At 33.6% G+C, this 18,937-nt stretch overlaps 1 protein-coding gene across 4 annotated transcripts in view; it reads left to right on the top strand.

The window, feature by feature from the left end:
• FAM21 (Family with sequence similarity 21) overlaps positions 1–14,238 on the top strand; it is a 67,384-nt gene extending 53,146 nt beyond the window's left edge. For all 4 annotated transcript variants that reach the window (XM_069835141.1, XM_069835139.1, XM_069835140.1 and 1 more), the window contains exon 16: positions 79–14,238. In XM_069835141.1, the coding sequence (XP_069691242.1) occupies positions 79–221 (143 nt within the window). In that variant the 3' untranslated portion in view covers positions 222–14,238. The remainder of the gene's footprint in view (positions 1–78) is intronic.
• Positions 14,239–18,937: the final 4,699 nt, after the last annotated feature.

Here is an 18,937-nt window from a genome sequence, read left to right as displayed (position 1 = left end):
GAGAGTTCGGAAATCAGTCTATGAGAGTTAAGTACGGAATTTTTTGGCTTAGTTATCTGCACTGTCATTTGTTTCTAGATTCACTATTTACGTCTGACTCGGCCACGAAGAAACCCCAGCCTAAAACAAGCAAACCAACAGGCTCCAGTTCTAGTCATGCTGTTACAGAGGATAATGATGATTTGTTTGAAGACCCCTTAATGGTGGTAATGAAGAAGTGAATCATCTTGTCCACCATTTGTGCATTTATGTAAATTATGTATACTGTATACATTCTACCTGTTAAGTGTGCATCAGAGTAATATGAAATATCAGATTTGTACACCATTTGTATGCTCAAATTGACAATTCTGATATCGATACAATTTTCTAAGAGGATTGTTTATGTTAGTGTGTCTTTTATTATGATAAGAGTAGATAACTCTGTGAAAGCATGTGAACAGCTCTGCTTGTATTTTAATAAAATATATTATATGCACATTATTTTTAATTTACTCTTGTCATCATACAAGACAGACTATCTGCCATTGTTTAAGATATATAAATCGTTTCTTTTAATTTTATATCCATCTTACTATAACGTTTGTAATAATGTAGTGTCATTCAGATGTGTAAAAAATATACCATGGTATACATAAGAAAGTTAATGCTTTTGTTAAGATATATAATACTTCAAAAGATGTTCAATTATGTGACAGTAATGATCACAGTGGAATCTTTGAGGAAGCTATGTTGCAGTTCTTTTTTCACAAAATTCTCATTTATTCGTAACTGTGACAGAAAGGAAACTGAAATTTTGGGTACCGGTAGTAAAATTACAATAGGGTTGCTGTATTTCTAGGATTTTCTGGAGCCATGCTGTGTTTCAGCTGAGTGGCCAAAAGTCAATAACGAAATATGCCATACTTTAGTACGATTTCCCCCCCCCCGCCCCCCAGAAACGAACAATTTGATTTTGAAAGTAGTTCATATTAGCGTATTATTTAATATCAGTTTCTTTAATATCTCTTTTCGTTGTTTCATGTTGAATAAATAAATGTATACTCTTCAGCTTTCCTTAAGTAGGTGCATAATAACGAGGGACGAGAAACAGGAAAACAGAACACTGTTATCTGCACAGTTTATAACACGAACACAATTCTAATCACAATGAGTGCTCTAGTGAAAGGTGGTCTGTTTTAAACTGTCATTGGAATTTGTCGATATCTCCGCAGCAATAACACAGGTTGGTTAAGTAGTGAATTAGCCACAGTACTCGTATGTAAACGTGTAGAAGGCAACAAGATGTCCATATACACAATACAAGTTATTGCTACTGCATTTATGCGATGAATTTAAACTATAGACAAAATTGATACGAATATTGGTGATATTGATGATACTCAGAATCAGAATGGTGGAAAGTCAACATTGACCAAACATCAGGGAACAATAGATGTAGGCATTTACTCTAAAGACTTTGTTCACTCCGTAAGTGCCAATTGACAGGAGTAAAACAAGCCTTGAAAGAAATCTATTTTCACCAGAATAGTTATACACTTATTGATCACAAAGCAGCAGGAGGAGCAGTAACCTATAGCGACTTTTCAAGGAGCTCATCAGTTAATGCGAAGTCAAAATTTTGTGAAAACTTCAGAGTAACATTTCCATATATTGGATTCCATTTCATATATATTATGTTTCATACGTAATGGACTCATACACAGTAGCAGAAAGGGGAACTAGAATTTACAAGCAACAAAGAAAAACAGCTCCAATAATCATAAAAAAATCAAATTAATACTACATAGAATATTTTTCGAAGAGATTAAAACAGAAATCTAGATTTATAATGGATTAGTACAGATACTGTTGACTTCTTTCATAGCTCACCACGAAACAAACAATTCAACATTATGCTCTACATTGGGCTGCTTACTGAACTCCAGCAACTGTGTTTTATGCAGTGTCAAGAAGTTTGCAATGTTTGTCAAGTACTTATTATCAAGTTTCTGTCTAAATGAAATCAAAAGTCTCTAGACCGAACAGGACAGTTACACTATGTTTTGTTCCTACATTGAGAAAGACGTAAATCATGCAGTTTTCTTGAGAATTTATACAAAACTTAGTAAAAAATATAATATTGCCCTTAATAATTCATGTCACTGGCGTTATAGGGCCTTTGGTCCACTCCATTTTGTCCACTGTCACATTTGTTTATTTCATGATTCGTCCATTAAGTTTTGTCCACTGACCATTTGGTCCATTTTCATGCTTCGTCCATTATGTTTTCGTCCACTGACTATTTCATCCACTATGGCAAAAAAATATAGATAACCTAAAACATATTTCATTTGGTGAAAATGTAATTTATTTAAATTTAGATGTGTTGTTGAATGTACATACTGTTTGTATTATAAACATGATTAGTCATCATTTTCTTCTTCCTGAACTTCAGCAAGGTTAATTTTTAATCTATATGAAATTTCTCTCAGATATGTTTCCAGCTGGCCGTCGTTCTTGTAGCCTTCATACCATGTAAGCATTTCCCGTCCACACCTGTGGAGTAATGATTAGAGCGTCTGGCCACAAAACCAAGTGGTCCGGGTTCGATTCCCGGTCGGGGCAAGTTACCTCATTGAGGTTTTTTCCGGGGTTTTCCCTCAACCCAACATGAGCAAATGCTGGGTAACTTTCGGTGCTGGACTCCAGACTCATTTCACCGGCATTATCACCTTCATCTCATTCAGACGCTAAATAACCTAAGATGTTGATAAAGTGTCTTAAAATAACCTACTAAAAAAACATTTCCCTGATGCATTCATGATTATTGGCATAATATGTTTGACTTAATGGTGCACGGACTCGCGTGTGTCCTCCTAACAATTGAGTAATTACCTGCTCATTTGATTCCTGTTCATCCAACAAAACTTCCAAATGCTGGGATGATGAAGAACCATGAGTTTTTTTTAATTTACTGTGCCAACCTTCGAACGGCATTGTTAGTCCTCTGTTCCCCACTCAAGACTGCTTTGTACACATTTCATGTTTCCGGTGAAAATCTTGCATTGCGTCTCCTTCTCCTTCCTCTTCGACGAATCCCTCTCACATAAACTCTTTCCACGAATTCTGTAATATCGTCAATCTCTTCTGTTGCTCTTTCTGCCACAAAATCAAATATTTCGGAAACATCTTGTAAAGCGTATACCGGTATATGGTAGTCCAAACAACACTGCGGCATCTCCGCGACAATCACTGCCTGCAGATGCGTTCTAATATGGCCGAAAGGTTATGGACATAAAAGGTGTAGACAAAAGTGTATGAATAGACGTAAATTGTACGGACCAATCGGTTGTGGACAAGAGAACGTGGACAAAAGGTAATGGACGAAACAAATTGTGGACAGAAGGTAGTGGACAAAAGGCCTGCAAACCATTACTGGTACTTTTATAATTTACAGCTGTTACTATCACCATTATGTCATTAATGCTGGTCTTAGTACTATCTTCATGCTAATATTTTTAAGATAAAATAACTACCAGTACCTTATTTGAGTTTTTTGTTTTTTTCCAACAAGGCATTTTAGTTTCAGTTTGAAACTTTTGAGCTGATTGTGAAACCAATACAACTAAAAATAAATGATTGATGAATTTTATAACACTTCCAGATTCTAATGTCGTCCTTGGTGGTCATATGGTTACTTTGCTAGCTGTTAGATCTGAGGTTGATACTCTCAAACCCTGCTGCGGATGATGGATTTTAAAGGATGATGAAATCCTTAGCATGGCTTCCTCAAGGTGAAAGCCTTACATATCTTAAAAGAACCCTGTTCCTGATAAGAGGGCTCAAGACAAAATTCGTCGTCCATTTTGCACCCACTTTGAAGTTTGACATTAAATAATCTCTGCAATTGAAAGTGTTGTTAAGTAAAATACTAATATAGTAGGGTCCCTATTATCCGGACTTTGATAATTATCCAGCCTTCCGTGTTATCTGTATCACTATTTTTAAATTACATTAATATACATACAGGGTGATCCACAATTATGTCCCTATTTTCTTTACACTATAGATCTATCATTAATAAAGTTACACGGTTGTTTTCATTTGTATAATGTACTGTTGACCTTGCCATTTTATATTTCAAAGTGGGCACTAGCATTAGTAACACCTTTGCAGCCGGGGTCCAATGTCCCCATCAGTCTGCATTGCAACATATCTCTTGGCACGCACGCACTCTCTTCCCTAATCACTGTTTCCAAAGAGTCCAAATCATTCTTGTTTTCTGGCATACACTTTCTCTTTCAAGTACCCCCAGAGAAAATCCAAGGGGGTCAAGTCTGGGCTTCTTGGTGCACACTCAACATTTCCACGACATCCAATGATGCGGCCTCGAAAAGCATTGCCAAGCCATTCTCGTGAAATCAATGCAAAATGGGGAGGCATGCCATCTTGCATAAAATGCATATTTTCACATCATCCCAGGTTGTGTCAATGGAATGAACAAAATTCTCTAGCATGTGCATGTACCTCACCGAATTCATTGTTTCACGAAGAATGTACGAACCAAGAAGAGTATCATCTCGAATACCACACCACACAGTCACTGAAGGACGAAACTGCAATTTTTCAATTGTAGCATCAGGATTCTCTGTTCTAGGGGCCCAATAATAGCAGTTATGGCAGTTTACGAACCCACCCACACGGAACACAGCTTCATCTGATCACAGAATGTTACTCAAGATATCTGGTTCCTCCTTCATTCATGCTACCGTGAATTCAGCAAACTCCATCCTAATGTTACAGTCCTCCAGTGATGATGCTTGGACAAAGTGTGGTTTCCAAGATTGCCAGTCGATCGCCTTCATTATCTGTTGGATCAAACCATATGGCAAACCAGATTCCCTCTGATATTTTCTCAGAGACTTCTAGGGACTTAGCCCAAATGTCGCAGCAGCATTAGCTTTAGCCTCTTCAGTGACAACTCTTTTTAGGGGCCCAGCACCTTCTGTTGAGTAACCGAACCCATACGCATCAATTTCACATGCAGTCTTTATTGTTTTTACATCCAGAGTCGCGTGTTTCCCTTTCTCCCGTCTCCATCATCTCTGCACCATTACAGGCAATTGCCACACTTCCATTCTAGCTGCAATCTGAGCATGATCAGAGATATTTAGTTTATGCGTCATTTTTACTTAATTCGTGGTTAGATCTACAACAGACAAACATTATGTAATGGCATGGAACAGAGCATAATATAACAGTAAAATTATTGATGTTATATCATTACTGACAGAACAGCATTGAAATAAAAATAGGAACATAATTGTGTATACAGTACTGAACAATAACAAAGTTTTATGAAGTCCTATACTGTATGAATAAAAACTCGTTTATTATGCACATGTGAGTAACATCTTTCTACATTACTGGGTCTGACCTTGGTTCTTTCAAGATTACAGACTCAAAACCACATAGCACACTCACCCTCCATATTATCTGGATTGTCCTCTGCCCATATAGTCCAGATAATTGGGACTCTACTGTACTAATTGAGGTACTGGTAATAATACATAATAATGAGGTTCCAAGGAAAGAAACGTTTAATATAAAACATAAAAACTACCTTGCAGATTTATTATTGAAGATTTCACTGTGGTCATTTAAATAGAAATTGTGAAACAGCCCTAAGTACAGTCAGTCATGTGAAAGCGTATTTGATACTTGAAAGTCAGAATAGAATTGGGTTAATTGTCGCAAAGAGCAATCTTTATGTAATACAACATTGATCGAGTATTGATAACCAGAAAGATGAAATCAAATGTGTGCTCTTTTCAGACTTGGTAATATTTAACTATTCATTGAGTATCAATATTAAATGTTTAATAAAGTTGTAGGTTACAAAATAAGTTAACATTTTAATTTGTAACACTACTGTTTATAAAATTAAAATATAGATATATAAACTGAACTTTTAACATTTATTTTCTTTACACAAAGGAAATACAATTGTTTATATTATTCAGTTACGTTTGTATTTTTCGTGATTAATAATAATAAATCGTCGAGAATTTTGCTCAGTGTAATTTTTTTAATGGAGTTCGGGCACTAAGAATGAAGAAAACATTAGTCATTACATTAGTGTAATAGTGCGATAATTAGATTGGAACATACATTCTATTCTGACTCTCAAGTAATAAATTGCTAGATGATGAAAATTTTCCTTTTAATTTTCTTTACAATGCAATCAGTATATTATTTTTAGGTGACAGAGAAACTGTTTTATAACCTATACAAGATTTAATAGTAACAGCAACTATGTCTACCTATGTTTTGGCATTTTGCTGAAAAATATTTCATGCATTTAAAAATACATCAGCAATATTGATTTAATTCCGCACCAAAGCTGTTAAATAACTACATACATTCATTTAAGGGTCGCTATTGGACGTTGGGTTGTAAGATTAATTTAAAGATATTTGTATTTGTTATAATATTGCATGTTTTTTTCTATGCATTTAAAATAAATACAGCCTACAATATTTATACGTAATAAGTTTCCAGCATTATAATTCTAATATAAATTTTAATCAGATTGATTTTCTCTCTGCTACTTTCGAGATTAAGTTATTCCTTGGTGCTTTTAAACCTTTAAGATACGTATTTAGGAGAATTAGTGACAATTTACACAATCCATAAAGCCTTTATGTCATTGCTTCATATTCACGAGAGGAAGAAGAATGAATGAAGAAATTATACGAGGGTGGATCAGGAACGATTTGGACAGAATTCATATTCAGAAATATGAGTACCGAGTCCTATATATCTAGGCTGACACTTATTCCTTAACTGATTGATCATAATTCTTTTCCTGCCCAGATCTGTATATCGTTTCCACTCTCTGGGCAACCTCTTGGTGGTCTCAAGAAACCATTCAATAGGTCTGTTGCGATACCTTTCATAGACAACTTCTTCTGATGCTTCTTTAGATGAGAATTACTAGCCACTTAACCTACAGAATGTCTTTCAAACAGGGCATAATCTGAGAATCCTGGTTATTTGAATAGGAAAACGAGGCAACACAGGAATTGTGATTATTTTAAGATTTCATCATATACGAAATTGTGGGACAAATGCTGCTTATCCAGTTCCCATGCAGTTTGCTTGCTACTATTGAAGCTCTGCACTCAGTTGAACCAGGAGCGTATATTGGATTTTTGAAATGTTCTCATCATCTCTTTTATTCTTTTTTCTCATCATCTCTAAGTAAATTAAAATCATCAGTACCAGTTGCAGAAGACACAGCCCTGCAGTATATATTGACTACACCACAACTCTGGCTACTAGCAACAGGCATCTATAATGAACACCAATCAAAATACCCTTCATTTCTCGTGAAAAACAACTGAATAGACTACAGTGGTCTATAGTGGACTTTATTTTGTCAGCAAACAGCTGGATACGTTAAGAAGATTGATTGATTGATTGATTGATTCTCATCATCTCTAGATTAAACAAAATTGAAATAGACTATTAAAGTTGGAGTGCTGACAAGTTACTGTGTGAATTCAACTATATTAAAATGTTAGCTTTTATGCGGCTATATTTAAGCAATAATAATTTTAAACTCACCACAATAAATGTCCAATGTGAGATTCTTTAAAAAATATCTCGATGAAGTGCATTTACTTAGTAGTTCATAAGTCACAATGATATTTAATGTCTTCATTTGATATTTCAAAATTTACAGTGATACTAAAGATGCATTTAGCTTTGGTTTGTATAAAAAACAAAATAGTATGATCATACATAAAATAAATTCGATCTATAAATAAGACACCCATGCTGCATTTCAAATTTACTTCAATTCTCATATATATATATATATATATATATATATATATATATATATATATATATATATATGCTCTGGACATAATGTCCGTCCCCTTTTAATGAAAGAAGGCAATTTCATTTTCCGTTTTTTCGATGCTATCCATCATAATGGAAATGTTTCTGAGAACAAAAGGCAACCCTTTGACAGTGGAGGATTAGAAATAACAGTAGAGTAGTGTACCTAAGAATGGAACCTTTCGACGATGGAGTGAGGTAAAGTCGTCACACATTGCCTGAATTTATAGTGCAGCTCATTGTCTAGGAATCACTAATCCTACCTTTGTCCTTTGACTAAAAGAGTAAGAAACTTAGAATGTTGTTCTCAACACATTCTTTCAATTTTATACAAGAAGGTCAGACTTTAATAAGAATTTGTCAGGATACAACTATTGTAACTTCATTTCTTAAGGTTCACTATAACTGAAGCTAGGGTTCACTGTAAACGGAAATATTAATGTATTTTAATGACTGCAGAGTTAGGACCAACGATTTAGGTTCATTATCACTACTGGTATATCCAGAGTTGGCTGTATATCCTTCTGTTTGAATAAAAAAATCTATACATGTCTGCTTTAGAGCTCACATGTATTGAAAAAGAGGAATTTTATTTTACTGTCATGGGTACTGAAAGAAAAATTGTGATCATTTTTTTTATAACTTAATATGCATCTAAAATTGGCAAACATATTCATACAAGCATCTGTCATTGTGGATAGTGGTAGTGTCTTGTGATGCAGAAAATTTTCGCTGTATAAATACATTCATTGGCAACAGATATTGAAATTTTGCCCAGAAAAATTTCAGAATGAACTCTCATTAAGTCATTACATTACATACTGCTAGAGTAGAAAATGAGGTATTGTATGTATTTATTACACTGCAAATGGGTATATACCCGGTGGCAGTGATAACTAATTATGCTCAATAATGGCAATTAATAATAAACACAATTAATAATAATAATAATAATAATAATAATAATAATAACAGGGAGCATTCTAAATTAAATGAAGCACGATCACTTAAAATAACATTTAAAGTAAATCTAATTTGTATCTTAACTCTAAGTACGAACTAAAAGCCACGAGTATGATATGTTCATACATGCACAAGTACCTTTCAGCACTACACTCACTCACTGCACTGGAACTACGACACATTTCACTGATACTGTCCTGATTTCACTAACACTTCAAAAACATTTGACTGATCAAATACTTTGCACTGCCACTATAAACTTCACTGACAGAAACACACTTCACTGACATAACACACTTCTTCATTGATACAACGCTTTAAATAACAAAACATCATTTACACCCTTTAAATAGTGTGTATAATATACTACCGTCTATTAGTAAAGTCCTTAAGCCTATTTTTAAATACATTTTTGGTTATTGGTAAAGCCTTTAGTAAGTCTGCAAGTCTGCATTCCAGTCCCTCATAGTATGATTGAGAAAAGAAAACTTTCCAGTGTCCATCCTCTGTCTCCTTTCCCTCAATTTATATGAGTGGTCGTTCCTTGAAGAGTAATTTGGCTGCTGCAACCTATTTTTTTCTCTCCAGGCAGGCTCACCTCTGATGTGATGTCTGTCGTAATGTAATTGTGTGGATCGGACTCATAGCAGTGGCAGCTCGTAAGATTTTAGATTGGTGGGGTTGCACTAGAATTTTCTGCATGTAACATTATCATATATCACAGGAACTTTACAATAGTATTAATAGATTTTATACCAGTATTAATAGATTTTAAAATCATATTACAGTATGTCTTCGATACATTTTTTTACCTGAAGTCGTAACTAATCATTGGTCCATTCCTTTTGGTACTGCTGCTCTTGATGATATTTATTATAATTATAAAGTTGCAAGACACTACACACATTAACATTTAAATAGAAAATAAGGAAAATATTAATGAAAATATGCAGTAGTGCGTTATGTTCTTAATAATTCCAGAGATAATCACTGCTTCTTTTATATTTTATTTGAACACAAAGTCCAGTCTCCTTTCTTTGCGACGAAAATTTTTTTTAACATTCTATCACTGAAATTAATTAATTGTTCTATGCTTAACATTGCCAAAGCAGTCTTGTGTCATTGTACTTTATTCTTTTCAATATAGAGAAGCATCTCTCAGGCTACGCACTAGTCATGAGAGTAGTAACAATTTTGAGGAGAGTGAACACTTCTGTACCAACATGATTTAGTAAGTCCTGAGATATTGCGGGATTCTTGCCTCTCGTACAAAACAGATAGTCCAGTTTTCAGACGTTCTTTACACAAGATACTGTAAGCTTCGATAGTTTATCAAATTCGAATGAAGGAAATCGTAATTTATATTTCCTTTGAAAAGAGAAAAATTTAATAATTTTGCTGCTGATAAATGCTTATTGAAACAAATCTCTCTTTTATCTGTTAAGAAATGGTATCACATAAGTACCTCTTTTGCAGAGACAAGATATTGCGAGTTCCTTTCCTTTTTCTTCATGGCAGGAGTTTCTCCTTGTTGATGAGTAACATAAGTTTCATGTTTGTCTGGCATTAGATGCTGCAGCTAGTTAGATAAAATATCCACATGAGGCACAATCTTGTGAAAAAATTCTGCCCAAAAGTTGAAGTCCTCATAATTCAACATATGAGAATCCCTGTAGTTGCTTGCACAGTGGAATGATTTCTGTCAATTTGAAGTTTTTCGAAGCATCCTATTAGAGTCTCTTTATTTAAGAAGAACTGTGTTAACTATCAGCTATTAAAATTGCATCTTGCGCTTGATCTTACACTAACACTATCCAGCACAGCTAGTCATGAAGACGATTTAGAAAACAATGCAGATATATTGGCAAGATTGCTGAAAAAAATACGAGCTTGAATTCTGTGATGCTTCCTTTTTCTATAATATAATTAGATTCAGCTTATGTGCATAGCAATGCACGAAACTGGCATATTTGTATGATTGTTCAATAACTGACTGCACACCTTCCTTCTCTCCATTCAGTACATCTGTTGTTCCATCGTAAGTTGGGTGTGACTTTATCCACACTGCACTAAATGTAGACCTTGGCTTGCCGTATTTACAAGCATTCTCCCCTTCTCTTTTCTATCAGCTTGCTGCCCAGGTGAAATTGTAGCCGAATTGTATACAGCTCGATAGTTGTAGATGAATACATCAATCTACATGGAAGTTTTTCTTCAAAATTTCAGGGAGGCAAGCTGCCACTGATTTATAGTAACATATTTAGCAAATGTTTTGTTCATATTTACATACACATTTCAATATTTTTTTTATTTTACTTGCGTATACTGTATGTAGTTACAGTGATAGCAGTAGCCTGTTATAATATCTCAGTTTCACAATATTTACAGCACAATTATTTACCATGTGACATTATAACTATAGCAACAGAAACTCTAGTAGTCGTATTTCAACGTATTAGTAACTTATTCATGCTAACTACACATTACCCCTATACTGGTTGGGTGACTGTTCACCTTTGTTCTTATTTTCTCATTGTATGAATTATAAGGAGAAAATATTGTGATGATGAAAAAATCGATTTTTGGAAATACTAGTTTTCAGGACCTAAGATCTTATTACTGGCATGCTATTTGTTTCTGTAGAATAGAGTGTTTTCTCTTAAACTATGGGGGCAGGTTTTGTTCGTGTTCAGCATCTCTAATTCAATTCATCCGGGAATAATACAAATTAAATATAATTTTTACTAGAAGGTTGATGAGTTTGTATTTCAAAATGAATAATAAAGAACAATGGCTGGTTGAAAAGTATTTTTTTTAGATCTGCTGAAGTGACGAATGAAACGGTAAACTCTGTATGGAATCAGAAATTATTGTTTCTGACACTGTATGTACTACCTACTTAGGAAATAGTGCAAACACTGGCAAAGTATAAGTTCAGGCTATAGTATTTATGTTAATAGCTGTAGTGAATCTACCTCTTTTGGGTAAGCAAGCAGGCTGAAGAAATGTTCCTAATATAATAATGTATGGTACTGCAACAACAGCTTCTCCTCATACGTTGGAATTGGGTAAATGTAGAGAAATAATCATTTGCTTCCACAGTGGGCCTACTGTTGATTACTTTCTGCGTGTATAATATAAGAACCTCACAGTTAATATTAAGCTTTTCATATTCCTCTTAGTTTTAAATGCTGATTTTATTGACATGTTTTCACACACAACATATTGGGTATGTCTACCGAGTCAGATGCTGAGGGTGAATAGGGATTTGACCAACATTGCGCAGTGGAAGTGAGCAGAAATAAACCGAGACTGGATATTAATTAGTACATAATAAAATATTATTAAATAGAAAATAAAAACAAGTATAAATATAATATATAATAATGTAACAATAATAATTCAGTAAACAATATTAAGGAAAATGAATATAAATGACAAGAATGTAATAACGGCCGATGTGCACAAAACTTTCCTGAAGTTATATCCAACTGAGCGACATACAATCTGCTATCGGCTTCTGATCAAGAAAAGATATATAACCTTGTACAGTATTACAATACTTTAGATATTGAATAGGTAAACGAGAGGAGGAGTGTACCTATCAAATTATAGTAGAAATGTCTATACATTACCATTAGACGAATCTCAAGCTATGATACCCCATACCTATGTTCCTAATCCATAACATTCGAATTGAACCAGTTCCCTTCAGATTACTGTCACCGTTCCAAGTAGTATCCCCTTGCTCTCGAATTTCCGAGCGACTTTAGCTTAGAATGTAGCTATCCAAGAAGACTCAATTTCCCCTTTTCCTTGCTAACCTATGTACCTGTGCAGCTATGATGTAATGAATATGAATGGAATGCCCGTTGAAAAAGATGGCGTTGATGGATGCGAGCCGACCTCTTTGACTGAGCCAGCATACATTACTCATAATACACAGCAAAATAATATTTGTAGTGGTTGCAATATACGAATAGACTTTTTTATGGCGGGTACTTCACGTCATTCACCCAAGCATCCCCATCTATGAGTGACATGTCGAATTTGTAGTTATTTTTGTTTGCAATGCTGCTTTAGTGCTCCATGGAAGGCAAAGTATATAACACTGCAACCGTGTCAATAGCTCAAACACTAGCATGCTGGTCTTCCATCCAGGCAGCCCAGGTTCGATCCCAGCCAAGTCGTAATGCAATTTGTGGTGGACAAAGCAGACGTTTCAAGTTTTTCTCGGGGTACTCCCGTTTCTCTACCATTCCACCAATACTCCCTATCTTCCCCACATTTCATCTGTTATTTGCAATAGGTAAACATTGATTGAAGTGAAGTCTTGGGGGGTAGTGTGGTTTTCCGATGTTGATGTAGAAAATTCTTGGGGTCTCTGGGCTCTGAGATGGGACCTAGCTCTGTCAGGGCTGAGGTAGGATGGCCAAGCTGTCAGCATTGAATTCACGAATGACACCCAGGCTACCTGTCGGACTTGGACAATCATTGCATATATAGAGTGCACAATGGGCGAATATAAGCCTAAGTGCAAGGATTCGCCTCTTGTTTAGCCTTCAAAAAACCAAGCCAAAGAACTTACTACTGCATTGTGATGATTAAGTAAGTAGTGGTGAAATGCTGGTAGGAGAGATGGGAGTATTCTACGAAAACCTATCAAGCACCGTCTTTGTCCATCACGAATTCCAGTTGTACCTGCCAGGATTCGAAGCTAGGTTACCAGCATGGAAAATTCTGACACACTAGCTATTCAGCTAATGGTGCAAACAGATGTATAATTGATATGAATATGTGCAAGATTAGTTAAATCTGCATAAATGATATAGTTTATAATGCAGTCAAATGTCTTAGTTCTATGGCTTATAAAAAATATTCATTATGTGTGGATGTGGAACTTTATTCTTTTGTTGTATACACAGTAGCAATTGCATTTATGTACTGGTATGTCTTTTGAATAATATCATAAGAAAATAACCTAGACAAGAATATAATCTGTAACGTGATAAAGAAATTGCTACGATACACGAATAATTATACATAAGTGACTACCTAGTGAAGAAATGTGTTACCTTCATAACAGTTTATTTATGTAAGTGTGTATGTACCTCATCTCTGAATATAAGTCATGTTTATTTAAAATAAAACTAAATAATATGTTCGGAATATAATTTACACTTACAAAGCAAAGATAAATTTACGAAAGCGATGTAATAATGTTAATACAAGTAAACACCAATCAAAGTATTAGTTAATTGAACTCTTCCATCGACAGTAACCAATAAGTGTATCAAATTAATCTGGAATAGAATTGAGTACTGGTATATAGATATAATAAAAAAAATAATAATAAAGTTAACAATACCGGTACGCAACTTGCTCTTTTATTCGACATTAGTTATTTGAAGTGAAAGACTAATTCAAATATATATATATATATATATATATATATATATATACATACATACATACATACATACATACATACATACATACATACATACATACATACATACATACATACATACATACATACATACATACATACATACATACATACTACACACCCAACCAAAAAAGCCAGAAACTAAACACACTAGAACAATATGAAATATACAGACACACAAAAACACACCCCAATGAAATTCTCAACACACAACTCAATTTCAGAACACACACACTCTTTGATTTCACATTACACCACACGAACACACCCTCACAGGAAACAAAACAAGAGGTGCCAGGACCAACAACGACCAGTTCTGAGGATGACCCACAATAGGTCGAAATATGTAAACCAGGTACGATAGAATTTAACACAAGAAAGTCATATAATACATATTCCGAACTAATTGAAAGATTGTAGGTGGGTAATTTTTCGAAAGAAAATGTATTAAATTAGTCTGGATTACAATCGAATATAAAGAAAAGAAAAGGAAGTTAAAGACATCAATACAAAACTCCAACTCTAGGCTAAGAACAAATTCATAATAAGTTTGTTATCGTTGTCAGGGATGAAATAGTACAACTTAAGAGTAAGACTCTCAACCTTTTGAAGATTGTGAACTCTGCCCACAAGTGATACTAAGTGAGCAAGCACCATGAAATAGAATAGGTTGAATAGGACTATATGAATACAAAAATAAAATAAATACGGTAACTAAACAAATAAGTTAAATACTCTCCATAGTAATGATATGCTTGAATATTAATTTCTCTTAGTATTTTAGTGATGTCCAAGGAGAAACACTTCTGCAGATGGGAATCACTTAATTGTCTTTTTGTATCCTCTGCCCCCTCCCCCCAAAGCTATGAATTTTTCCTTTTAAAACAAATATTTCAGCGCTAAGGAGGACTGGAGTTCCTCACAAGTAGTCATAGTATTTCCTTTAATAACCTTGATTTTTCTGATTAAGTCCATGCTGAATTGAAAGGAGTTATACACCATTAAATACTGAAAGGCCTATTAGGTCTCTAAAATATTATATGGATGGATAGGAACATTATTTGCTCCGGCTGTACAACAAAGTTTGAAATGAAAAGAAAGGACTTCAGGAGTATTTTTTACTCGCATGATGAGAGCACCAAAGGTCATAAAAGAGCACCAGGTTGAGGACACCTGAGTTAAGAGAGTCAAATAGAAGGGCTGCTGATTTTTCATAGGAAGAAACACAGCAAATGAATAATCTTGAAACCCACTACAGGTATAGGCCTATACAAATATTGAGAAAAATGGAAAAAACGAACAAATTATCCAACTTGTGTTAAAATGTGAACTTAAGTCAGGGGATCAACTAAAACGAATTCTTACTAAATGTATTTTGAGGCCGCAGAATGGGTAATTTATGGCCTAATTACATTATACATGATGAATGAATGAATGAATGATGATTATGATTACGAGAGTGGATTTCATATATCAAAAACTAGATTAGATGAAGGTACATTGTTTCTAAAAAACATGTCATTAGAAATCTGGTCACCAAAAGAAGCAGCATTTTAACCATTTATCATTAATATTTCAGCGTAGATATAAAAGAAATAAATACCTCCTACATTTGTTGCTCTGCTTTGTTAAATAAATGATGTTAAAAAAAATAGTAACTTATTTTATAAGCACCACTAAAATGAGGTTATGACTATTTCAGTCACTTAAAATTTAATGTAAATTGTATCGTACATAATTTGATTAAATTTTTATGCTGTATCATAAAGCTTTCCTTTTCAAGATTTATTCCCATCACTTCATTCCTTCCCATTTTTGTATGATATAAATTAAAAATGGTTACAATCTAACTTCACTAATTAACTGATGTACCAGTAAGTCGAATATATTGTGCTAAAAATTGCTTACACTCCAGATTGTAAGTAGGATGCTACTGGAGGATAATATTAAAATATCCTGCCTCATAAACTTGATTTAAATTCTTAACTTGATGTTTAATCAACTCCATCTTGAATCTTCCACACACTACTTTTAACACTTAAATATAAATGATTGATTAAATGGCAAACTTACTAGTGTTAATTATTAGTATTAATAGTACCGGTAGTATTAATTATTAGATCTAGTAGGCTCTGATGATGGTGTACAGTATACACCGAAACAGCTGTAAGCCACACGTGCTTATATAATTAACACTAGTAAGTTTGCCATTTAATCAACTGTTCGAAAACAGCTTTGAACCTCATAAGTGACACCATTTGTGAGGCAACTAAGTCAGGAAATAATGGGGTAGGGGAGCCAGTTCCTTTTCCCCTCCAGTGCATACATCACTGACTAGCAACATGTAACTCTAATCAGACTTCAGATGTACACAAACAGTTTTTCTTCCTCTGACACATATCATCAAGTGAAATGTGCTGCCTGATAATAGATGTACATATCAGTCAGAACCTCAATTGGAGGTTATTCTTAACTTACAAATCATAATTAAATTTCGTTTTAACACAACCTCATGTTCCAATTAGTCTCATAAAACATAAAAGTGAAAGGCTTATTTGTGATGGTAATTTTCACTGAGCATCATTAATTTTCAAATCGAAATTGTGTTCTCTGTAAACAAAACAACTTTAATAAAAATCCAGTGTACATATAAGTCTACCAAATGCGAAACTTTGTAAAACTGAGCAGAAATGGATTAAATAAATAAGATTTACAAAAAAATATATGCCAACAGATTCACAATCTACATACGAACCACTCAGATTTACAGGAGAGGGAAAATAATAATTTATCTGTAAACACATATATGAAGTGAACATTTAAGTAAAGAGTATGTTAATGCTATCTTCATCGCATTTTTTAAGCTTACATGTAAGGTGGTTGTAAGACAGTTTTCTCTTCATATTTTATTAATTTATGTTTATGCATATACACAGAACAATTCAGTGTTACAGGAAATTCTTGGGTCGAATTATTTGGAGTGGAAAATGCGAAAGTTACGTATTCCTAATTATTTACGTGATTTAAAATAATTTGAAAATCAAAACTTTTAGGCCTATATTTTTGGTACGGTACATCATTGTCTATCCATACTAGCTAACTGTAGCACTAGAAAATAATATTGAATTGTAGCAAAGAATTGTATCTTGAAATTTTCGTTATGGCTTTAAAGGAATGAGTCTACAAACCAAAAATTACTATTATTTTATCATAGAAAATTTGTCCAACATTACATTAATTTGCATTTTGTGTTCCATATATTCACCTAACATTAATTTGAGTCAATACAAAAGATAGTACCGGTAATGAATAAAAAATTTAATTACCAGTATCTAATTCATATGTAAAGGTTCATTCCATGTTCTATTAAATTCTTGGGATAAATGGGAACAAAGATTTTGTTAAATGATTTGAAAATTGAGATTATAAGTACTGTATGCAAAGACCAGAAACAAAAAATGCCCGTATTTGTCCTAGAACTATGGATTGTTCTTTAAAAACCGTATCAATAGTATATTTACTTGCCAAGGTTGCTTAATAAAGTTTATGTTAAGTTGCACTTGTTATTTAAAATTGTTTAGTCATCAAATATGTAATTCGTTAAAGTATTCATTAATTGTTTTCTATGCTTTTATTGTAATTATTGTTATTGTCTCGACTATTACATTAAAATCGACAGGAATTACAGAAAAGTTGTCTTATGTTTCACACCCATATGAATCATCTTTGAATGGAAGTGCGAAAACCAATTCATTACTTCCACTTTCATCTCGTGTCTCTGATAGGAAGAACCTGGGTTTGTATGTAAAATGCATATTCATTGTGGAAAATATGTAAAAGTGATATTATTTGTCAATTACGCCTTTGTTGACGATTTTGCGTGTATTCAATTGTGCTCATATTCGTAAATGTACATTTCGATGGAAAAAAAAAAGTAATAATAATAAGTTTGCATGGATATTTTCCTATTTCTATTTCATTGGTATTTGCTCAATTTAAAACTCAGATTAATTAAGAGAGTTACTTTTGTTTTATGGTAATGGCTAGTTCAAAATCTTGACCATTTCAATACTTCCTACTTCTGTAAATAATTTTGCAATCCTACTACTATTTTTTAGTTCTGTTAGTTCTATGACATGTGACTTGAGGTGCTTGAGGCGAAATGTTAAGACGCAGAAAGAATATTTTTTGGTACTATATAAAACATTTTTCAGCAACGTACGTAAAAATTTCATTGAGGAAAACCTCAGAATAACTTTCATTACATACTGCAACAGCAGAAAATAAGATAATTTCATTGCCATGCTGTCTATCCTATTATAATTAATTGTACTTGTTTATGTTGAATACATATTATGTTAGTACTTTTTCTTGTACATATTTCGATATTTATTTCGCATACATATCCAGGCTCTATTAATGGGGAAAGTCTCAAAACCTCGATATTAATTTTGTTTTGAAATTATGTTTGCATAATATAATAAACCACTTTGTATAATATAATAATCACTTTTTTAAATTTATTTATGTGTAACGCCTCGCATTGCATATTAATTTTACCGTAACGGTAATGTTAATGAAATTCTTGTTTTGGTCTTATGGGCGAGGAATCAAATTCTAAGGTACAAAAGTTTA

The sequence above is a fragment of the Periplaneta americana genome, chromosome 9 (assembly GCF_040183065.1).
Source record: "Periplaneta americana isolate PAMFEO1 chromosome 9, P.americana_PAMFEO1_priV1, whole genome shotgun sequence".
In the NCBI taxonomy this organism is placed as follows: Eukaryota; Metazoa; Arthropoda; class Insecta; order Blattodea; family Blattidae; genus Periplaneta; species Periplaneta americana.
This window is presented reverse-complemented; position numbering and strand designations above follow the sequence as displayed.